Below are 23900 nucleotides of genomic sequence, written 5' to 3'. Positions count from 1 at the left end.
AGGGTGACGGTGGTTGAATTCTGGAGGATTTGGGCTGCCGGGGCTGGTCCCCTGGGGCGGGGAGGGTCACCTGCCCCCCTCTGGTGGGCCCCCTATTTCTTTTTTTTTTTTTTTTGCTTTTTGGGTCACACCTGGAGATGCACAGGGGTCACTCCTGGCTCTGCACTCAGGAATTACCCCTGGCGGTGCTTGGGGGACCATATGGGATGCTGGGAATCGAACCTGGGTCAGCCGCGTGCAAGGCAAACGCCCTCCCCGCTGTGCTATCGCTCCAGCCCCAAGGCCCCCCTATTTCTAAGGTATTAGTTTTCCAGAGCTTGGGGAACGTCTCTAACAGAGATGCGTGTGTTTCATCGTCAGTGGCCGAGGGGGACGGAGAGGATGCTCGTGGGCAATCGGATCCTCCTCCCAGCCCATGAGCATGAGCGTGAGATGCCACAACTCGTCTAGCCTGTTCAGGCCATCAAAAATGTGACGTTGCTGATTGTGTGTCGATCGGCTCTTCTTAGAAACGGGTGAGTTGGTTTTCTGAAAGGGAGGCTCGCAAGCAGTGCTCAGGGCTCCCAGGGGTGGGTCCCAGTGATGCCCAGACAACCAGGCCGGCAGTCCGCACGAGGGCTGGGGGTGGCTGTCCCGCTCAGGGGCCACCAGCGGCCACCGCAGTGGTGCTCAGGCAAGGCCTGGACCCTGGACCCAGGACGCTGCTTACCTGGACTCTAGGTGACCCCTCGCAGAGGTCTGTGTCCTAATGCCCAGGTTCTGTGAGCGAGTCCCCTTCTGTGGCCAGGGGGTTTGTGGCTGCGATTACGGTTGACTTGGGGAGACTTCTAGAACGTCCAGGTGGGACCAGTGTCGTTACAGAAGGCCTGAAAACTGAAAGCGGGGGCAGAAGCGTCGGAATCAGTGTGTCTCGGCTCGGGAAGAGTTCCACTGGGCCTCCCAGCCCCTCGGGCCCAGGGAGACCGGGAGTGAGGCGGGCGGTCCTGGGGCGTTGATCACGGTGAGGGGACGCCATGGGAAGAAGGCTGTCCACCCCGGGCTAGACTGGAGCCACCCCCAGAAGAGACGACAGCAGGTCTGTGTTACTGGCCTGTTAGAGCAGCGGGAAAGATGACCGAGGTGTGCCTGGGGTCCTGAGGCCCCTCGTGTTCAGGCGTCGCTGCCAGCCCCGCCTTGGCCAGGGAAGGTTTTCCCCGGGGGTGGAGGTGCTCGGTGGGGCACGTGGGCCTGGGCCCCTGCGTGCGGGGTCCACACTGCAGTCCTTTGGGCCTCCCCCGGCTGGTGGGTGAGCGTGGACCCGACTCGCAATGACGCTTACCGAGCATGGGCAGGGCCCGACCCCCGAGGGGCCTCACAGGGGCTCTGAGTGCAGACAACCCGAGTCGGAATTCCTCAGGGAGCACGGTGACTTCCTGGACCCTCTTCTGCTTTTTAAGATCAGGATTACTCGGGTCCAATCAGAGTGGCCCTAGTCAGAGGCTGGAGAGCTGATGAGAACCAGGCCAGAGTCAGAACTTAGGGTTAAAGAGGGACGCGTTCCCGTGAGAATGTTGCAGGCAACTTCCTGAGGATCTCTAACATATTTACCTTTAATTGACATGTAAGTGACGTTGAACTTCATACACTTGTGCATTGCTTAACCGTCTTTCAGTCCAGAGTGGGCCACATGCTCCATCGTGGTCACAGCGGGCCTCGCTATGGAGTCGGGGTGCGTGTTAGGACAGACCACCTCGGTCTGTGCAATTACCCCTCGGGGTATTTGCATGATGACAAAATTCCCCGCGCCACCTTCTCCGAGTCTGTCCCTACCGGTAAGCGATGCTTGAAGGTACTGGTTTGGGACAAACAGCATCATGTATTTGACATAAACATGCAGTACAAAATGAACATAGTAAGACCACTTATTAACCTATTTTTAGCATTTTGAAAAAGTTTTTGTGAAATGGTCTTATTGCTTATACCCAGGATTCAGTCTCTTTAAGCTCCCGGATTCGATCTGTTTCTAACCCGAGATTTGTGCCTCTCAATTCTCTTCATCTGCTCTCCACCTTCTCATTGCTGCTATTCGCCCATCTGGCCTCTGTATCTGTGAGGTTTTTATTTTTATTTTTTTGCTTTTGGGGTCACACCCAGTGATGCTCAGGGGTTACTCCTGGCTCTGCACTCAGAAATTCTCCAGGCGGTGCTCAGGAAACCATATGGCATGCCGGGAATCGAACCTGGGTTGGCCATGTGCAAGGCAAATGCCCTCCCCGCTGTGTTATTGCTCTAGCCCCAAGGGGTTGTGTTTGTTGGTTTTATTTTTCTGTTTTGAACAGTGGGGCTACACCCAGTCAGACTCAGCAGTGGCTGGGCAGGGCCCGAGGCTGCGGGTATCGACTTCAGCTCCTTGATGGGCACGTCTCTGCCTCTTGGGCTTGCCCCCAGACCACTTAGCTTACTTTTTTCGGTCTCACATATAAGTGATAAGGTATTTTGTCTTTCTCTGACTTACTTCATTTAGCAGCGTGTTAAGGTCCTCCCAAGTTGTTGAAAATGAAAGACTGCACACACACACACACCACACCACACACACACACACACACACACACACATGCATATATAGATCTTATGGCTCTGTCCTGTGTGTAGCAGTTTTATCCATTCATTAGCCAAATCATTCCACTGTGCACACAGGGGGCATCTATCTACACGGAGTCACGTTCTTGCCCGCAGTACGTGAGTTTCCCTTTTTCATTTCCATATTTCCCAGCACCTTTTCCCCTGTTGAAGACGGCCACTCTGTCCAGTGGGAGGTGAAGGCGCTGTGGTTTGGGGGCACTTCCCAGAGGAGCAGTCCCGTGGAAGGCCGTTTCTCGTACCTCTTCCTTGCGGGGGGGGGGGGGGGGGAAGTGTCTCTGCCCACTTTCTCATGAGAAGGTCTTTGCTCCTGAGTTGTATAAGTTCTTTTTTTTTTTTTAAAGCTTTTCAGTGTTTATTTATTTATTTTTTTAAATTTATTTATTTTTAATTAGAGAATCACCGTGAGGGTACAGTTACAGATTTATACACTTTTGTGCTCATACTTCCCTCATACCAAGTTTGGGAACCCATCCCTCCACCAGTGCCCATTCTCCACCACCCGTAAACCCAGTGTCCCTCCCACCCTCCCCAATCCCATCTCCCCCCCACCCCACCCTGCCACTGTGGCAAGGCATTCCCTTCTGTTTTCTCTCTCTAATTAGCTGTTGTGGTTTGCAATAAAGGTGTTGAGTGGCCGTTGTGCTCAGTCTCTAGCCCTCATTCAGCCCGCAACTCCCTTCCCCCACATGGCCTTCGACTACAATGTAGTTGGTGATCGCTTCTCTGAGTTGACCTTTCCCCGGAACGTGAGGCCAGCCTCGAAGCCATGGAGTCAACCTCCTGGTACTTATTTCTACAGTTCTTGGGTGTTAGTCTCCCACTCTGTTATTCTATAAGAGTTGTATAAGTTCTTTACGTGTCTTGACTGCTGTCCCCTTTTGGAAACGTGGCATATGACATCTTCACCCATTTACTTGTTTTCTCTTTCGTTTTGTGGACCCAGGCCTTACAGGCACGGGAGGTGCTCAGTTACTAAGTAGTTGAGACTTACGAGTTGCCTTTTCATTTGTTGCTGGTTTCCGTGGCTGTGCAGAAGCTTTTATTTTATTTTATTTTATTTTATTTTATTTTATTTTTGCTTTTTGGGTCACACCCGGCGATGCACAGGGGTCACTCCTGGCTCATGCACTCAGGAATCACCCCTGGCGATGCTCAGGGGACCATATGGGATGCTGGGATTCGAACCCGGGTCGGCCGTGTGCAAGGCAAACGCCCTACCCGCTGTGCTATCGCTCCAGCCCCTGTGCAGAAGCTTTTAATCGAATGTGTCCCACTTTAAAATTTTTGCTTTCTGCCACCCCTTTTATTTTTGGAATCAGATTCTCCCCACTAGCCCTAAGGTTGATGCCAACTAGATTTTCTTCTAGGCGTTTTATGATTTTATGATCAAAAAAAATTTTAACCCATTTTTAGTTTATTATCTGATATAAATTTGTGTCCTCCCAGTTTTATTCTTCTTATTCTTTCCCTACACCAGTTGTTGAAAAGACTGTCCTTTCCCCAGCACATATTCTTGCTTCCTTTCTCATAAATTAATTTGACCATATGCATTTGGGTTTATTTCTAGGTTTTCTATTCGGTTCAATTAATCTATATATCTAATTCCAGTAGGCTACTTCTCTCAGGTCATTTTTCTTTCTTTCCTTCTGTAGTTGCTATGGGTTTGCAGTATTATTTGAGGTCAGGGGTGTGATCCCTACAGCTAATTTTTATTCTCAGAATTGCTTTGGTTCCTTAGAACATTCATGGTTTCATACAAATTCCATGATTGTTTTACTTTTGTGGAAAATTCCATCAGAATCTTACTAGCGATTGCATCAATCTCTATGTATATTGCTGTGGGTAGTATGGACAGATGAGTAGTGCTAGCATTGTTGTTTCAATTATGTACATGGAATTTTTTTTCATTTCACTTTTGTTTTTGGTTTCTTTTATTAATGTCTTGTAGGTTTTTTGTTTGTTTGGTTTTGTTTTTGGGTCATGCCCGATGGTGTTCAGGGGCTATTCTTGGCCCTGAACTCAGGAACTACTCCTGGCTGGCTCCCGGGGCTATATGGAATGCCGGGGATTGAACCCAGGTCAGCCACATCCAAGACAAGTTCCCTGCCAGCCGGAACAACACTCCAGCCCAATGTCTTGTAGTTTACAAGAAGGTATTTTATCTGCTTGGTAAAACGTATTCCTAGTTATGATATTATTTTAGATTTTCAATTTTCTCATAATTGATATTATTTCTTTTTCTGGTATCTCATTGTTACTATGTAGCTATGCTGGTTTAGTTTTGATTTTGAGTACTGAAACTTTCCTGTATTTGATGTAAGTGGTGGTTTTGGTGGATTATTTTGTAAAGGTGTGAAGTCATGTCATCTTCAAATAGTAATAATTTTACTTCTTCCTCTCTAGTTCAGGTGCTTTTTATTTCTTTTCCTTACCTGATTGCTCTGACACGAACTTCCAGGACTTTGCCTACTAAATGGAGGGATAATGGACGCCCTGTATTATTACTCTTGACCTTACAGAGAGAACGCTTTAATTTTCACTGTTGAGCTAGTGTTTGCTGTGGGTTTGTTGTAGATGGCCTTTATTCGATTGTGATTTTGTCTCTAGCACTTGACTGAGAATTTTTATTGAAAGTGGGTATTTTGTCAATCTTTCCTGCTTCTCTTGAAATGACAAATGATTTTTATCCTTCCTCTCGTTGATGTGGTTTATCATGTTGATTTATTTGCAGGTGCTGAACCCTATTTGTATCCCTGAGTGAATCCCATTTAATCATGATAGATGATCCTCTTAATTAATGTGTTCCTCAGCTTGGTTTCTTAGTATTTTGTTGGGGATTTTTATGTTTATTGGGGATATTGACATATACATTTCTTTTTTTGTGTGATGTCCCTACTTGCTTTTGGTTTCAGAATAATGCACTTTGGAAAGATGATTTTGAAAGCATTCCCTCCTCTTCACTTTAAAAAAGAGTTAGAGAAATACAAATCTTAATCTTTGAATGTTTTGTATAATTTTTTAGGGAAGTCAGTAGATTTTGGACATTTTGTTTTGGGGATATATTTAGTTACTGTTTCAACCTTCTTACTAATTTGTCTGGTTAGATATTTTTACTTATTCATAGTTCAGTCTTGGAAGATAATATGATGTTCAGAATTTATAGTCCAGTTTGAATGCTTACAAAGGCACACTGATAATCACAGCAGTCTCTTATGAATTTTTTTATTTCTATGGTATTAGACATGTAAACTTCTTTTGTTTCTCATTTCATTTATTCAATTACTCTTTTTCTTGGCGAGGTCCTAGGGGTTTGCCAATTTATCTTCTTAAAGAACTAGCCCTTAATTTAATTGCTCTTTTCTATTGCTTTCTTCTATTGTATTTTAGTCTCTATTTCCTTTATTTTGTCTCTAATATTATTTACTTCCTTCTTTCTTGGTTTTTTCCCCCTATTTTCTTTTGGCATAAAGTCGTATCGGTTATTTTAGCTTTTTCTTGATTCTGTACCTTTGTGTCAGTGTCCTGCTGAAGTCTCCTACTGTTATTGTGTTACAGCCCGATCTCTTGATCTTTGCTTCATTGTGTTGCTCTCATTCTGGGCGCATACGTTCTAACAAATGCTTGTCTTTCTGTTGGGTTGGGCCCTGGATCGTCTTGCAGTGCCCTCCTTTGTCTAGTTCTACAGATTTTGTTGTGAAGTCTGGTCTGTTACGGGGATGGTTCTGCCAGCTTGTTTGGGTGGCCGTTGGGTGGGCATCGCTTCCTGTTTCCTCACTCACAGCCTGTGAGCGTGCCAACATCTGAAGTGGGTCCCTTGTTGGCATCGTGCGGGTTCGTTTGTTTACAAACCCTTTCCGGCTCTCTCTCTTGGTTGGAGAACGCAGCCGTTTCACAGTTAGAGTGATTATTGATAGGTACGCACATAGATTGCCCTTTTGTTGTTTTCTTATTTGCTAATACGGATTTAAAAATATTTCATGTGTCAACTTCTGTTTGAAGTTGATGGCAATTTAATTTTGTCTTTGTCCTTAACTTTTGGAATTTCAATCATAATATGTTTTGGTGTGAATTTCTGTGGGTTTGTTTTGCTTGGAACTTTGAGCTCCCTAGGCCTGGTTCCAAAGGAATCAGAGTCAGAACTTTCCTAAGTCAGAGACGCTGTTTAAAAAGACAGTCGAAATGAAAATCAAACCCAATGGCCTGGGTTTGTATCTGCAGCTCGAAAGGACCCTGAGGACTCATCGTCTGTGCACCCGCCCGAGCTTCGTGGCAGTGGTGAGTGAAGACAGTTGTCATCTCTCCGTCACGCCCTGCCTCTGGTCTGGTGTCCCACCCCGGCTTCTCCTGGTCCCTCCGGCACGTGGATGTTACTCTGCCCGACGCTGTCTTGGCTGTTCTGAGGCCATCTTCTGTTCTGAAAACCTTTGTGTGTCTCTGCACGGGCGAGACCCTCCCTCTCGGAGCTCACGTGTCTTGTCGCATCTAGTCGCTCTCAACTCTCAACTCTCCTGTTGTATTTTGCAGGTTGGTTATTGTGTTTTAGGTGTGTGCCTTGGGCTACCCCCAGCTGGCTCTCTGCTCCTGGGGGTGCTCGGTGGGGGGCGTGTGTGGTGCCGGGGGCGCCACCCCTGCCTGCCCTCCTCAGCCCCGGGTACTGCGTTCTCCAGAGATGTGACTTCTGTCTGCTACTTCCTTTGTCTTTGTGAAGTTCTTACTGAGAACTCCCCTATTCTGAGTCGGTGAGCATCTCTGTTATGCGGCAGACGAGCATGTCTCAGGAGATCTTGTCTGTCTTATACTTCTCCCTGGGACATGCCCCTGTCCTCCCTGACCCCGTTTCTCCGTGTGGGTGAAGTGGCCGCGACCCTCAGAAGGGCGGTGGTGGTAGGTGCTGAGACTGTTTGCTTGTACAGTTGCTGTCTCTCAAACCTCTTTTGCGGGAGGGGTGAGTAATAGTGCATCGGGGGAGGTGCTGGCCTTGCGTGTCTGACTCAGGCTTGGCCCCTGGCATCCATACAGTCCCCCGAGCCCTGCCAGGAGTGATCCCTGAGCACAGAGCCAGGAATAAGCCCTGCGCACCGCTGGGTGCGCCCCTGAGCCAAAATAAACCAAAACAAAATGATCAAACTCCTTTCCTTTCGGCCCACGGCTGGTGGTATCAGGGGTGAGTCCTAGCATGGTGCTGGCAGTACTCAGGGACCGTTTGTGCCGGGATCGAGCCCGGCCTCCCAATGTGAGGGCCAAGCTCCTGCCAGCAGAGCCCTCCCGGCCTGGCTCCCTGATGTCTGAGACTGTCTGGGCGCCTGCCCCCCTGCTCGGTGGCCCCCCCACGGGCATGTCTGTGCACCCCGGGGCCAGCTGACAGCAGGGGGACACATGGTTCTCTCCAGAGTCGAGAGTGCTCAGTCCCGAGGGACACCCCAAACCTGCTCCCGCCAGCTCAGGGCGGGGGGTGTTCCCTCCGCAGAGCCGCAGGAAGCGGGGTTCTGGAGCATGGGGTTCTTGGTGTGTCTGGGGATGCACAGGGCTTGTGTGCACTCCCCCTCTTGCACAGGGCTGACCCAGGTTCGATTCCCAGCATCCCAAAGGGTCCCCTGAGCACCGCCAGGAGTAATTCCTGAGTACAGAGCCAGGAGTAACCCCTGTGCATTGCCGGGTGTGACCCAAAAAGAAAAAAAATAGAGAATCCAGGATTGTGGGTGTCTGGGTGTGTCCCCAGGTGCTCAGGGCTTGCTCCTGGCTTTGTGCTCAGGGATCACTCCTGGCTGGCTTGGGGGCCACACGGGGTGCCCTGGCCAAACCTGGGCCAGCCGTGTACAAGACAAGCAGGCTAGCCAGGCCCGAGTCGGGGACTTGCTCTGAGAGGTGTGACCAGCTGGAGTTAGACAAGGGACACGCACCAAGAGCCTTGCCGGCCCCTCTCCTTCAGTGCTCCCACACTGGTGCTCCTGGGCCCTGCACAGGAGGGCAGAGGCTGGAACCCCTGCAGTTCTGGGAGACAGACACAGAGGAAGGGGGAGGGACTGGAAAGAGCCCTGGAGTGTTAAGCAAGAGTGAGAATCCGGGGCTGGAGCGATAGCACGGGGGGGGGGGGGGGGGGGCGTTTGCCTTGCACAAGGCTGACCCAGGTTCGATTCCCAGCATCCCACAGGGTCCCCTGAGCACCGCCAGGAGTCATTCCTGAGTGCAGAGCCAGGAGTAACCCCTGTGCATCGCCGGGTGTGACCCAAAAATAATAAAAATAACAGTGAGAATCCAGGATTGTGGGTGTCGGGGGTGACATCTAGCAGGACTAGGAGGGTCAATCTGTAGGTCGAAGCATTTCATAGGAAATGGGCTGTTACTCTTAAGAAATTTTTTAAATTGAATCACCATGAGATACACAATTACGAAATTATTCATGATTGGGTTTCAGTCATATACTGTTCCCTTCCCAACCCCCCACATCCGCACAACCCCCAGCCGATACACCCACCCAAGACAGCCCCTTTCTCTCCCGCAGAGAGAGCACAGCGGGGGCTTGCCTTGCACGCGGCCGGCCTGGCTTCCATCCCCGGCGTCCCATGTGGTCCCCTGAGCATCGCTGGGGTGGCCCCGACACAGAAACAAAGACCCTTCCAGAGTCCGGAAGTCAAACTTGGATTTAGTCTGGTCACAAGTACGAGGATAATTTCTGGGACTGGCGACCCTCCCGGAAGTCTCCCCGGAGCTAAGTTCACACTGCCAGTAAGAGCCTAACAATCAGCATTAGGATCATTGATAACTCTGAAGTGAGGTGCTGTGGCCAGCTGTGCCGTGTCCGAACACGGGGCCCGTGCTCAGGCCCCGCGGTGGAACAGGAAGCAGCCCTGGCCGTGCGACCTGGAGCTGGGACTGTGGCGAGGGGTGAGAAAGGGGAAATGATGATACTGCAGAGTAGTGGGAAACGCGCCTGGCCAGACCAGGTTCCCCAAAGTGGGTGACGCTGCTCCCCACCCCCGCCAGTCCAGGTGGGGGTGGGGGCCTCGGGGGCACTGGGGTGGGGGTGCTGACTCCCACCCCACCCCCCTACATGGGAATAGTAGGTCAAATAAGTTTGGGAACCTGTGTCTTTTTTTGCGGGGGGGGGGGGCACAACGGGTGGTGCTCAGGGCTTCCTCCTGGCCCCGGCTCTGAGCTCAGGGCTCACTCCAGGCAGGCCTCGGGGGGCCATGTGGGGTGCTGGGGCCCAAACAATGCACAGGGGTTCCTCCTGGCTCTGCACTCAGGAATTGCTACTGGCGGTGCTCAGGGGGCCCTGTGAGGTGCTGGGAATCGAACCCGGGCCGGCCGCATGCAAGGCAAACGCCCTCCCCGCTGTGCTCTGGCTCCAGCCCCTCTGCACTCTTTATACAGGACATGATGAGTGATGCCGGGTGACAGACATCGTGAGCTTGGAAGTCATGCTCTCATCGCAGCATATGGCCCAGGGGTCCTGCAGGGAACTGGTACTTGGCTCCCAAGGCCACTGTGGTTCAGCACTTACCAAGTTTTCTTCCTTCAGAAAACTTTTACAGAAAGTCTCTGATAAGACCTGATCTGTGCACCGGCCTGGCAGCTGACCAGCTCTTTCCTGTCCTGGTTCTTGCAGAGAGTCGGCACTTATGTTGTGGGATTCTTTTTTTGTTGTTGTTGTTCAGAATTCACCTGCAGGGGTTTTCTCAAGCTGTATTCTTATCTAGAGTGGTTTTTAGCCTTTTTTTTTTCCTTTCCAGACGAGGTAGATGATGCAGTTTCACTTCGAGGTGTTAGGGTTCTCTCTTCACACTGGTTTGTCATGACCTTAAAGTATTTTTACGTTTCTCCTTTGGAAGCTTTTAAAATATGCAGAGCCACCGTTGGCTGTGGTTTGCTCCTCCAGGAGTCGGAGCTGCTGGCACGGAGCCTGCAGCCTGGGCGTCAGTGGCCTCAGCGGACAGCAGAAGCCTGCCAGGGGGTCTCCCTTTTAATCTCATCTCAGTGCGCTGGGGGGCTCGGCCCGGGGCCTGGTTGCCCGTGTGAGTCAGCCTTGGGTGGTGGCAGGCAGTGCGTGTGGCACGCCGCCCCAAGGGGCAGGGCTGGGCTGCAGGAGCCTGGCCTTGGCGCGACTGTCAGCACAGCTCCCGGGCAGGGGGGGAGCGGGGAGGCCCTCCGTGGCTGCGCGCTGCAGCCGCCCACAGAAGCCACACACATGGCATTTTACTCAAAGCTCGACTTCAACCACGACTTTGTGATGCAAAACTAGTGGAATTTTGGGTACTTTCTGTAAATTGAAATCTTCACGGGGGTTTTCCAACACTCGGCTTCATTGTTAATTATCAGCAGAGTGAAGCGCGGGGCAGTGTGCTCTCGCACTCTCCCTCCTGCGCGGGGGACACTGCAGGCTGGCCCGGAAGGCGTCCACCCCGGCCAAGGCTTCCTTTGACACAGAACAGCCTTTTCGAAAATGCAGTTCAATAAGATGCACGCACATGCGACATACTGTAGGGAAGGAAAGATCTTAGGAGCCTTCTGTGCCCCAACACTTCTAGCCTTGACAGAATGATCACATTCAGCGTATTCTAATTTCCAGATCCTTGAAACAGTGACAATAAATCTCTCAATGAGAGACGTTGCTGGTGCCCGCTCGAACAAATCAATGAGCAACGGGATATAAAGGTTACATTATGACCTCGAAAAAAGGTTTAATTGAAAGAGATCTGAAAAGAAGAGCAAATTGGTTTATGCCCTGGCCCCAAATCCCGTCCATGTGAGACCTTTCAGCTCTGGGAGATGCATTACTGACATGCCTCGTGCAGTCTGGTCTGAAGGGCGGTGACCAGTGGGAAGGGCTCTCTGGGTCTGGAAAGCCAGAAGCCAGGAGACTGTTGATGCTGGAACCTGGTCCTTGAGCAAATTCTTTCACCGTCGGAAGGTCTAGTTCCTTATCTTTACCGGTATTGTGTGGCGATATCCTTATTGTCTCAAAAGCCGTTGCCAGAGGCCTTGGATGACATACGGGCCTGTCTTCTGCAAAAGTGACTTTGTCAGATGATTTAAACTTTCTACCAAGCACGTATTTTCCAAATCCAACTTACTCCACTTTCACAAGAGTGATTTCATGTGTCTGTGTCAGTATTTTCAAGAGTAAATTTCCATCATCATATTCCAGAAGTCAGACTAGGGGGGTCTCAAAATTAGCCTTAAAATAAGTATGAGAACGTTTCAGGATGCTTCTCACCACTGCATTATCCAACTACCCAGAGTAAAGGACACAGAGATGCAAACTTGAGTGTTTAAGAGGTGAATGTTTTAGTTTACTCTGAAGCTTTTGGTAGATTCCCCCTAGCATATAACCATCGTTTCGTTTGCTACTACAAAGGCTGGGTCACTGGCTAGCTACCACAAGTAAAATATTATCACTTTATCATTTGTAGGAAATATTTAAAGGGGGTGAAAGATCCATTTTTACAGGCTCAATGTCAAGCAACACATGTTCAGAAAGCTCAATAAAAATAGCTGTCTGAATGAAGAATAGTGAATTAAGTCGATGAACTCGGAAGCTAATCAAACGCACTTGGATTTGAAAATGAAACCAGAGACGTTTTGTGTGTGCTATGTGTGTGCACAGCAGAGACAGATACAGGTCTGAGGAAAAGTTAGAGACTAGCGTATCATTGAGTTTTAGGACCCAGGAAGGTTTATTTGTAGGGGGACCAAGGCTGGTCAGCGTCTAACTTACGGGAAGAAACAGAGAAGCACAAAGGAGGATGGGATTCCTAGATCTTTGGGCTTACTGTCGCGTTAGTTAAGGACGCTGGAAAAATCTTGCCTTGGGAACTGGCGCTACAGCGAAAGCACAAGACACGGTCACACCTCTGCAACCTCCCGCCTCGGTCTCCACTCCGCGCCGCTCACACAACCGCCTCTGGCAGGTAACTGAGGGGACTCGCGCCTCCATCCTTGAAATAGAGGTGCTGAGAAACAGGGATGTCGCAGAAAGGTGACAGCACATTGCACATCGGGGCTGCCGGGGCGGGAGCTTGGGGCCCGCGGCTGCAGGAGAGCAGCGCCTCACGCTCAGGCCCAGACCCCGGGCCAGGAGGGAGCACTGGGCCCCGGATTCTGCTGAAGCGTAAACGGAACCAAGACCTCTCCCCCCGGCCCAGCAAGCCCGTGCAGGGCCGGGACATCAAAGGGGGCGGGAGAGCAAGTCCCCACTGGCCGGCGGGCGCGGCGGGCGGCTCACAGGCCGCCTGGGTGCAGAGGTGAGAGCGAGTCGGCTGCAGCCTGGAAGCCGAGGCCGGGTGCTTGTGCGTTATCAGCTTCCGACCGCAGAGGCCCCGAAACCGGTCCCGGAGCGGGGAGGTAATGCAGACCCGGTTCCCAGGGCGGGGCGCGTTTATCAAAGCACGGAGCAGCTCCGTGGGAAAGAGCGGCCAGGGTGACGGATGAGCTGGGAGCGGAACAGGTTTTACGCACTTTGGAAAATGTTCTTCCCTACCTGTGTGAAGGACCCTGACACTGTGTGCAAACGCGAGCTCAGCCGCTGCCGAGTCTTCAGCACCCGTGGTGGGCAGCGGGGGCCCTTGGGAGCCCCCAGGAGGAGGTACCGGCATAGCCCACGCTGCCCCCGCCTGCCCGGGGTATGTGGAAGGACAGGCGAACAGTGGAGCAGATCTCCCAATATTGCACAAGTAGTTCTCACTCCTTTTTTTTTTTTTTTTTAACTTTTTGGGTCACACCCAGCGATGCTCAGGGGTTACTCCTGGCTCTGCACGCAGGAATGACTCCTGGAGGTGCGGGGCGTACCCTACAGGACGCCGGGGATTGAACCCAGGTCGGCCGCGTGGCACAAGTAGTTCTCATTAAGGAGCTATTTTCTAAATTAGTCCAGGAACCAAACCAGTCCAACACTAAACTTGTCGTAGAGAAAATAATGTAACTGGAACAGCCGTTAAGATACAAAGGCACAAAGACAGCCGCCAGCCACTATCACTCAGCATCATTTATTAAATATTCTTATATATGCATTTACAAACGTCACTCATTTCATACGTCTGCTTTCGAAACATTTTTAAACTTTTTTTTTTACAGAGATTCTCTTGTAAAATGAGACCCATGTACAAAACTAGGCAACAGATATAAAAGTCTCCTTTCATACTTTTCATCCATCAAGCAATCATGTGACAAAGAAATAAAACCAAAATGTGGCTCTTTCACAGAATAGCATGTCAGTGTCCAACTACGAGCTCTAATGGGCTAGATCATATTTCACCTCTTTATGTGTCATTTTATTCTCAGCTACTCTAGCATGTTGGTTTAGATGAAGAAAAACAAACAAAAAAAAATCAATGCTACTGCTAGGACTAGATAATCTAGAAACCATCAGTTACTCGTTTCTTGAAAACGTGACTCCACAATTCGCCCTGGTGATGAAACTGATGGGCCAGCAGCACGCACGCATCCCAAACACCGCACAGAAAGGTCTCTTGACAAACGCGCCCACATCTTCGTAACCTAACGTCTGAGCTTCTAATTGAACTCTCCTTTAAAGAACTAGTTTAAGTAATCACTTCAGAAGCTTGAAAGCATCTTTGAAACTAAAGTTGCATTTCTTAAAGGAACGCTGGCTTGGAGCACGGTCCCTCGAAGACAGTGGCCCCGGTGCCACGAGCAAGGGGGAACAGCCACCACGGGAAAATCACACGGTACAAAACGCCCAAGGCCTGAACCTCACTTCTCATAGGGGTTGGCAGCAGCATCATTTGATATTTAACCATTTATTACACAGTATGAACACACCAGCTTCAAAGATGTGCCCGCCCCAGGATACTCGGGAGTCAAATTTATCGTGATTGCATGATTCATATTGCACAGTTTTATAAAAAACATAAATACTGGCTATTCTAGTTTTTAAATACAAAATACATGTCATCTACTTTTAAATCTATACTCTGGTTCAAGTGCAAATCAGGTGCTTTCTATGGTCCTTCCAAAAAAGGCATTTTTAATGTTTTTGGCAGAAACGACAGCTCATTTTGCCAACACATCTAATTACATATATCCAAACCTTTAGAGTAGCAATCATATACATACAGTATAAAACCGAGTATTTACAAATGTACTACGCATGAACCTTCGTGGGTGCAGCGGGCCGATCACCCGGCCCCACGCTAGAATAATTAGAACAGGTAAATCCGCCTTGGCTCCACTTGCTTATGCGGGCTGCTGCGGGTTGGCGTTCATGTGAGGGGGGTGTCCTAGAAGGCCGATTCTCTGCTTCTGCTTCCTTTGCTCTGTCATCTGGAAAGTTAAGAAGTTTCATCATGAGACCCAGAGACTTCCTGTACGTCAAATCCTAAGCTGAACCGTAGATTTACCTCTGTGGCTCTGGTTTAGACCGAAAGCCACTTTCTACAGAGACTGCTTGTCTCTGTGTCACACCCGGCTTCAGAGGACAGCGGCCGAGGCAGCCCGGGGAATTCTGTGACCGACTCATGCAGTGTGACATTCGGGAGTTTCGCTTGTTACTTGTTTCCTACAGAAACAACAGCCCCAGCGCGTGCTTTGCATGGGGGAGGCCCTGGTGGGATTCCGGCAGGGCCAGGTGTGGGCCCCCGCCCCCAGAGCAGAACAAAAACAAAGACACCGCCCGCACACCGGATTCACGATCGCTCCCCGAGTCCGTGTCCAGCTGGTTTACAGGAACACGGCAGCTCCCGTGTGTTTAGTGCCCTGGGCCCCCGGAGGGTCTGGGCCGGACCCTGGCCTTGGTCTTGGGGGCTCCTCTCCGCCGTCACTCAAGTCATTTGGGTTTGCAAGAAAAATAACACGCAGCACACACAGCTAGAAAGAGCAATGGCTCTCTCCGAGGCAGGGGGCCCTCAAGCAAGCTCTGGCTCCTACCCAGGCCCAGGGGGACCATCGCCTGAGGCTGGCCGGAGAACCACACCCCAGAGCCGGAGCGAGAAGCACCACTGTGATTCTGCCTCCGGGAACCGTGCTCGAGCCAGGCCACGGGCCAGAGGCACAGTCGGGGCCTAAGGCACATGCCCTGGCACCACGCAGTCCCCCAAGCACCGCCGGGTAGCTCGGATGGCCCAGGTGACGTCTGGCACCCGTCGGCCACGCCCTGGACCCGGCCCCACTGGCCGAGATCACCAAGAGGCCCCCGGGAGAGAAGGGCTTCGAAGGCCCCTCAAAAAGAAAAGGATTCATGACCCCAAATTCGGTTCTAGGTGCTGATTTCCAGCTTCTGCAGAGAGACAGCCAAGTCCAGGGGTGAGACTGGGGGTCAGCGCGGCCCAGACCCCATCCCGTGGACAGACACACCCCAAAGCCGGCCTGGTGTCCTGTGGGGGGTCTCTGAGCTGTGCTGAGCAGATGAGCAGGAGAGCCGGGAGACCGTGACCCCGGGGCCACCTTACCCTCTGTCGGGTTCTGGGGCGGCCCGGCCCGTGCTTCTGGGCCAGTGGGAGGACGTGGTGCTGTGTGGGCGCCTCTGGAGACCCACCCGGGACGCTGGCATCAGCTAGGGAGCGCGGACCACCCAGACCCCGCACTCCCCCTCATCCCCACTGTCCCTGTTTCCAGGCTCCTGGGAAATGCATCTGCCGTGATCACTGTGACCAGAGGGATGGTGGGAGCGGTTGTTCCTGTGAGGCAGCACTTCCTAAAGCTTTGCAGTATCTCCACTTGACCTGGTGATGCTCAGGGCTTCCTCCTGGCGGGGCTCAGAGGGGTATCTGGGGTGCCGGGGTGGTTGCGGAATCTTCTGGAAGGTGCTGACTTAGGGCTCATCTGACTGCCTGACCTGGCCCCGTCTCCCACCCTCACTCCTGCCCTATTAGCCGCTGGGCAGCTCACCTTGAGGCAGAATCCAGTGAAGCGGAACTGGATTTCAGTAACCTCAAGCAGCTTCAGGAGCCCCGGGGGACCACGGGTTCCAGGAGCCGGGGCGGGGCCCCAGGAGGGAGCGGGGCGGGTTCAATCCCTGCCCGGGCAACGGCAGCCTCTGCCGAGATCCCCACAGGGCCCGCTGCCGAAGCCTCGCCTGGAATTTCTCTATAAATCGCGACTTGACAGAAAATGACCTTCCAGGCAGCTGTTGAAGCAGCGTTTCTCCTTCGCTCTCTGACTCCCTCCGAGTCTCCGACGTGCTCCCCACAGTGGGGGGGGGGGTTTCCCACTCCCCAGGGGACGCCCCGCTCCTCACTCTCTGCCTGTCGGCCCCGGCGCACCTAGCACCCTCCTTCCTTCCTCGGCCCACTCAGGTTCTGGTGGCTCTGGTGCCAGGAAAGGAAACCCGCGACCCTCCAGACGTTTGTGAACTCTGGGGCCGCCGAGGGCTGAAGACCACGGGGGTCTATGCGCGAACTCAAACACTTCTTACAAAGGGTATTTGAGTAGACAGATTTGCATCGGGTGACTCGGAGTCTGTGGGAGACTTTAGCGAGCACAGGACTCCGAGTCCTGGTCTTGTTATCCATCCCCCACACAGATGGACGCGGCTTGGTTAGGACGGTTGAGCGGGCAGGCACCAGCCCACTGCTCCCGTGGGTACCTGGCCCCTTCGAGGGGTCATCATCTAGTTACGGCTGCGAGAAAGTTCCCCAGGCCTGTCTGGTCTGCAGGAAACCCAGGTCAACGAGACTAGCCAGCCAGCGTCCCCGCCCTGGGCTGCATTTTTCTCATTTTTCTAGCGGTGCTCAGGCTTACTCCTGGCTCTCCACTCAGGAGTCACTCCTGACAGTGCTCAGAGGACCAGGTGGCGGTGCCTGGGATTGAACCCAGGTCACCTGTGTGCAAAGCAAGTGCCCTATCAGCTACACGATCGCTCTGGCACCCGATTTCCGACTTTCATGAGTTCAGTTCTCTAGACTTATCTCTACACCATCACACCCCAACATCACATCTCTCAGTGCATCACCCAGAGAGGAACAGAAACACGGAGTTTACCCTCGGCACATTGTAACGTAGCCTTTGCTCTGGACACTGAAACGCAGGGGACCTGGTAAAAATATCTATCAGATTCCGATCTAAGGAAACTGAAAACTTCTAATCATGAAAAGCCCATTTTTGAATCGTCTAAAATGTCACATTTGTCGTAGATGTGTTGAGAATCCTCGGCACCCCCTCCAGCTGGGCGTGGGCACTGCAGGCTGCTCTTCCTGTTTTTACGAGTCTAGGGAAGAGCTTCAATTCCTGGACTTCTTTCGGCCAGTCCAGTCCAGAAGCCAAGGATACTGTAGTTGTACAGTCGGAGGCAGCCAGACATCTGAGCGGCCCCTCCTAAAACCACCGAGAGGGGAAGGAGCAAACTCTAACCAGCCGCGCTGGCCTCCACAGGGGCCTCAGTGCCCCAGCCTGGCGCGGCCTCATCGCACCGTCTGAACGGTGGTTTTCGTGTCACAGTGAAGTCCTGGTGACTCACAGTCTGAACAGCCTGGGACTCTTAGCAATCAAATTCATTTTTAGAGTCCTACAAAGTCTGCCACACTCGGACTCAGAGTTGACAACACTGAGAACAGAAGCAAAGACTCTCTCCAATACGACGGAAGTGGCTGGCTCGCATGGACGGCTGGCGCTCAGCCTCCAGATGGGTCCCAAGTGACCTGGGCAAACTCACACGCTTCGGACACACGTGCGTGCCCGGCCCTGAGCTGCTCTGCTGTCCAGTCCCCTCCCGAGACCAGGACGAACGCACCCGCCCCTGTCTGCCCTCCCGGCAGCGCGCCCAGGGAGGTGTCACACCTCCGAGACGAGTGACCTGACTGTGAGGTCGGGGTTCTGTCACCCCAACCGCAAGGCTAACAGGCGTCTCTCCAGTGCTGCCCAGGAGGGACGGGCGTGCCCAGAGGGGGAGCCATTCCCGGCGCGTGCCATGCTCACATGCTCTGCTCATGCCCAGTCCTCGCCCGAGATGCCCCTGCAGCACTTCCTGCCATGTCCAGAGGTAACAGCCTGGAGACAGGAGACAGACACCGTCCCTCCCCTCCCCCTGACACAGGAAACCGACTCTTCGCAGCTTCCTTCACGCCTCGACCAGACTCTGCAGGCTCCATCTCCCAGCTTCAGGGCGCCTGCCTGTCTCTGTCTAGAGGATGCAGACCCGCCGGGTAGGGTCCACCTCAGGGCCTGGTGGTCCCAGCGCAGCGTCAGGAAGACGGACACTCGGTACCGTTCCCGATGGGGCAAGCTTTGCCATGGTGTGCTGCCCTTCCTTTAGGCAAAGCCACCTGACACCCCTCTTGCGAGAAAAAGCCAAGCGATACGACGTGCTGATGCAATCTGAGCTTCCAAGCAGTTCTTGTCCCGCTGACAGTGAGCAAGGGTCACTGTCTTCGAAAGCCAGTCACGTCTTCACCCGTGTGGGCCCTTCTCTCAAACTCTGCTCTTTCGCATTGTGAAGAAAACATGCACAAAGAAATGAGGTTCTTACATTAGCTCTCCTCCTTGGAATAAGAGTGTAAGAGAATCACATTCAGTATTCAGAATCTCTCGGGAGGGGAAACTTGGACAGGCGATGCGTCGTTAGGAAACATTTGGAATAGAAATTCTAATTAACTCTGCTTGGCGGTAAATAGTAGAGAAAAATGATGCCACTAATCTCCTACCCTCAACAATAACTTTTTCTCCTCAAATTTGTATTTTCAAGAAAACATCGACCAAAGAAGTCAACGACAGTAAAGATTAAAGCTGAAGAAAGTCCCCCTTAAACTGCCACCGAATCCATTATGCTAGCTTTTGGACTCGGAGATCTGAAAAAATATCTAAGCGATGAAGCAATTTTTCTGTTTTCCATCACTTATACCAGTGAATGGTATTCTTTCATAGCTGTTTATAAAATATCCGAGTTTCTTCCTCGTTAATCATTTGTGGGAATTTTCTTCTTTACTCCAGAAGAATTTTCCCTTTACGAGGCAGGAATTCTCCCCACGGCCCTCTGAGAACCTGGCGTGGTGGCCTTCCGCGCAGAGCCGCCCAGAGAGCTCCGTGAGTGCCGCGGACACCAAATCTAATGAAATCAAACCTCCTTAACAAGCGGATTCTCAAATGAACTTCACACTTCTTAGAAGTTACATAACCCAAACAAAACACTGGCTCTTTTTGAGAGAAGCAAAATCTGCTTGGTAAAAGAAAAAACTCTATCCAATTTTGTCCCCGCCCTGCAATTCCGGGCCCCCACACGTATGAAGGTCATCTGTGGAGCAGGAGTGGACCCGGCTTTGATGCTTCCTCCAACCTGTCTAATATCTTCTAAGGAAACAGAAAGGAACGTTCTGAGGAGAGCCTGCAGCTCTGTGATGAGGGACGTGGGGAGGACTGCAGCGCCGCGCTCGAAGCCAAACAGCCACTCCGTGTCACGCGCTGACGCCAGCCCTTCCCGCTGGGGGCTCACGCTTGGACGCGGCTGGATCAGCACGAAATCCAGCGCCAGCATCAGCCGGAGCCGAGTGTGACCAGGTCTGGCGTATTTTAAGTCAAAACGTTGACTTAATAGAAACAGCCGGACCTGGGGTTTGAAAACTGGGGGCGCTGCCGTGCCCAGCGGTGCCAGGGAGGGGCCGTCCCTGGTGGCCTGAGGTGCAGGGAAGACACACGGTGCACGGGGCAACACCACACGGCAGCACAGGGTGCTCGGAGGACGGAGATCTGAGCAGACCCCGAGTCCTCCCGGCCATGTGGGCCTTCGCTGGGCGCCTCTTGCGCAGAGGCTCTTCCTGCCAATCCTGAGTTCACTGGCTTGACAGGGTGGGGAGGTGGGGGGCGGTGCTTTAGGGCAGCCCTGGGGGAGCTGTGACAGCGGCTGAGACTCACCCGACAGCCTCTCAGGGCCAGTTCCACCTAGGACTGACCTCATCCCTTACTTTAGCGGGACCTGGGGCAATTCCCGTAAGGGTTGCTCTTCCTTTAGATCTAATTTAAAACAGGACCCAATTGAGATTTTCTAGCCACAGCTTTCTCAGAAGGGAGATGGAAACGCAGCCTTGTGTCAGGTTCACTAGGAAATCTGCCTCCTGCTCAGGGCAGAGGGGAGGGAGCGGCATGTCCGACTGTCGCTCGAGGCCCGCGGCCGTGGCACACCTGGCAGACGCCTCAGGGCCACAAAGCCAGGACGGAAGCTAAGTGGGGCTGAGCTTCGTCTGCTCCCCAAAGGTTGCACGGCCTTTGCACGGCCACACGCCGCCCTGGCTTCAGCGGGAGCCAGCGAGAGCAGAGACCTTGTTTATCTGCGTCTCAGTGAAGGTGAGTGAAAGGAACCGGAGGCCAAACGGGCACCCTGGGAGAGCGGAGAACAGGCAGAACTGGCGGGAGCAGGCGTGACCGTGTCTGGGCACCCCAGCGGGGTGCGGCCGGGCACAAAGCCCAGGGAGGGACAGGACAGCCCGCCCGGGCACCCTGCAGCCCGCAGCCCGCGGACACAGTCGGGCAGGGAGATGGATGGAGGCGCTGGCGCGGCCTGCCCGTGGTGCCACAGTGCCTGCTGGTGTCCCTGCCCGGGCACGAGCCCCGACAGGCCCGTCCTGCCCCCCCCCCCCCGCCCCCGGGCACAGAGCACGTGCTGTAGGGCGCTTGGCCCAGCCCGCCCCCACCCACACGGCTCAAAGGGGCGGGGCTGCGTCAGGCCGTGAGGGCAGACGGGGCGACAGAGCCGTGGGCTGGGGCCTGCCCTGTCCTGGCGGGCACCGGGAGGTGCCCACGACCGCTGGCCAGGGAGCAGGTCAGGCGGCTTTGACACGGCTGTCTCAGCCCGGGACACCAACGTCAGCACCAGCGTGAAGAGCCGCTGGCCCCGAGGCCCGGGAAGCCTGGCCAGGAAGGGCCTCTGGCCGGGCCAGCGCGCGGAGTGGACACAGCCCTGCATTATGTCAGCTGCCTCGGCCCGGCCCTGCCTCCTGGGGGCTTTTCTCACGGGGGCCTCGGCCCCGAGCAGCAGGGGAGGGGCTGGGGTGGGGGGAGGCCACTGCGCCCGCCGTGCCGCCCTTACCTGGTCCTTCAGCTCGGACAGCTGCCCCGAGAGGTTGGTGACCAGCTTCATGGTGGACTCCAGCTTCTCCTGCAGGTTCCGCAGCTCGTTCTGCTCGCCCTCCGCGTCGCTGCTCACCAGGGACATGGCGCGCATGCGCGGGAACCAGTCCAGGTTCCGCTCCTGGGGGCAACACGCGCGTGTGAGGGGCGCCAAGCGGACCCTCGGGCGGGGCGGGGGCCTCCCGGGAACCCTCAGCACTTGGCCGCCAGCAGGGCTGAAGCCTCAGGGCGGGGCTGTCCAGGGTCTCCGGGTCGCTCCACAGCCGGTGACCGGACCCTTGCAACCCGGGGCTTCCTCCTGGTGGTGCTCGGGGCACCATATGGGATGTGGGGATTGAACCCGGGTGGGCCGAGTGCAAGGCCGAAGTCCTACCGGCTAAGTACTATCGCTCTGGCCCCTAAACTAAAACAAAAAATTAAAGAGCCGCGATTCGCAAAGCTATGAGAGTTGAGCCTCGGGCATCAGTATCACAGAGCAGCACCACTGTCAGCGTGTCCCCCCAGTGTCCCCGTGCTCCCCCCCGCCCCCATGTCCTCATGCTCCCCCCTCTGCCCCCCCAGTGTCCCTGCCACACCAACCCCCACCTGCCGCCTTGCCAGCACCTTTCAGAGCTCCGTGCTCGCAGCTCAGACCCTGTCCCTGGTGCTGCCGCGTCTGGGACTCCCCCGTCCCCGGGGCAACTGAGGCCGCCCTTGCCCCCTGTAACTTTCCTTCTCATCTTCCACCTCCCCCTCAATTTTTGTTCCTTCTCTGTGGGAAATGCGGGACTGGAGTGATAGCACAGCGGGTAGGGCGTTTGCCTTGCACTTGGCCGACCCGGGTTCGATTCCTCCGTCCCTCTCAGAGAACCCGGCAAGCTACCGAGAGCATCCCGCGCGCACGGCAGAGCCTGGCAAGCTCCCCGTGGGGTATTCGAGATGCCCAAAACAGTAACAACAAGTCTCACAATGGAGACGTTACTGGTGCCCGCTCGAGCAAATCAATGAACAATGGGACGACAGTGCTACAGTGGGAAATGCATTTCTTTAAAAAAAAATTTTTTTTTAATTGATGCTCTGATCTTCCCGCTGGTGTCCAGAGGCTGGAGCAGAGCCGGCTGCTTCCTAGGCCCGAGACTCAGCCCCCGTCGCCCCCCGCTGGCTTCCCTCTGCTCGGGGCCTTTCCCGGAGCTGCGAGCCCCACTGGGGCAGGCGGGAGCCGCGAGAAGGCCGAGCAGCCTGAGAAACGGGCAGCACGAGCCTCCGCACCAGCCTTTCTGGTGTCACCTTGCTTGGACACCCAGGTCTCATCGGGAGAGAGTCTAACGGACACTCGGACACACACCCTTGTCACCCCTGGCCCCGCAGGAGCTGGCTTTGGGACACCGGCTCAGCACGCGGGGTAACTGCTCTCTGGGTCGAGACCTTCCCGGGCAACGGTGTGGTCTCTGGTCCAGCAGCTCGGATGCAGCTGCAAACAGCTGGACAGCCTGTCAATGCCGGGCGGGCGCGTCCCCGACAGGGAGAGGCTCAGGTCCACCAAGCTCTGTGACCGGGGACAGGAGGCGGCAGTGCTGGGAGCAGAAGCCCAGGCGCTGAGCCCCGACTCCGTGGGAGACGGCCAGGGAGACACCGGCAACACGAAGCCCAGCCGGAACGAAGAGAACACGCGGCCAGGCCGGGTCCAGGGACAGACGCCCTTTGGGGCGTGCACTGCGCCCACGCAGCCTCCCCGGGCCTGCAAAGCGCGGGTCGGAGAGAGCAGGGCCTCGGGGCGGCCAGTGTAGACAGCCCCCGCCCACTTCCCGCCTGCGCCCGGCCTCTGCTCCCACTGAGTCTCTCGGCCCGTCCAGACCCTGCGCCTCTTTCACAGTCGTTCCCGCCCAAGCATGTGACCAGACACCCCCCAAGAGCCTGAAAACCCGGGTGCTGCCACGTCCCGGCCGGCAGCCGAGAGACGAGTGTGCAGGTGCCAGAACCACATCACTGCGCAGCGGGCCCGTGGGTGGAGCCGGGGCAGCGCCTGAGCTGGACCCTCAGAACCCCCGAGCCAGGCGCGGCACGGGCGCAGCTCGCTGTGCTGGAGGCACGCGGCACCCGGGGAGGGGGAGGGGGCGCAGGCGGTGCCACCGGGCCCAAAGCAGAGGGCGCAGGGCACTGCCCTGTCCAGCCTGAGGAAGCCAGGCACGTGATGTCACGCGGGGGGGTGGGTAGTGGAGAGAAGACAAACCCCTGCCTTCCACAGAGGGTTCGAGACCTCTGCAGTGCTGACAAATACACACTGTCCT

At 54.2% G+C, this 23900-nt stretch overlaps 1 protein-coding gene across 1 annotated transcript in view; it reads right to left on the bottom strand.

The window, feature by feature from the left end:
• Positions 1 to 13588: 13588 nt before the first annotated feature.
• ITPR1 (inositol 1,4,5-trisphosphate receptor type 1) overlaps positions 13589 to 23900 on the bottom strand; it is a 156728-nt gene continuing 146416 nt past the window's right edge. The window contains exons 61-62 of the mRNA XM_055134213.1: positions 21593 to 21754; positions 13589 to 14904 (exon numbers count right to left, since the gene is read on the bottom strand). Of these exons, the coding sequence (XP_054990188.1) occupies positions 14818 to 14904; positions 21593 to 21754 (249 nt within the window). The 3' untranslated portion in view covers positions 13589 to 14817. The remainder of the gene's footprint in view (positions 14905 to 21592; positions 21755 to 23900) is intronic.

The sequence above is a fragment of the Sorex araneus genome, chromosome 4 (genome assembly GCF_027595985.1).
Source record: "Sorex araneus isolate mSorAra2 chromosome 4, mSorAra2.pri, whole genome shotgun sequence".
In the NCBI taxonomy this organism is placed as follows: Eukaryota; Metazoa; Chordata; class Mammalia; order Eulipotyphla; family Soricidae; genus Sorex; species Sorex araneus.
This window is presented reverse-complemented; position numbering and strand designations above follow the sequence as displayed.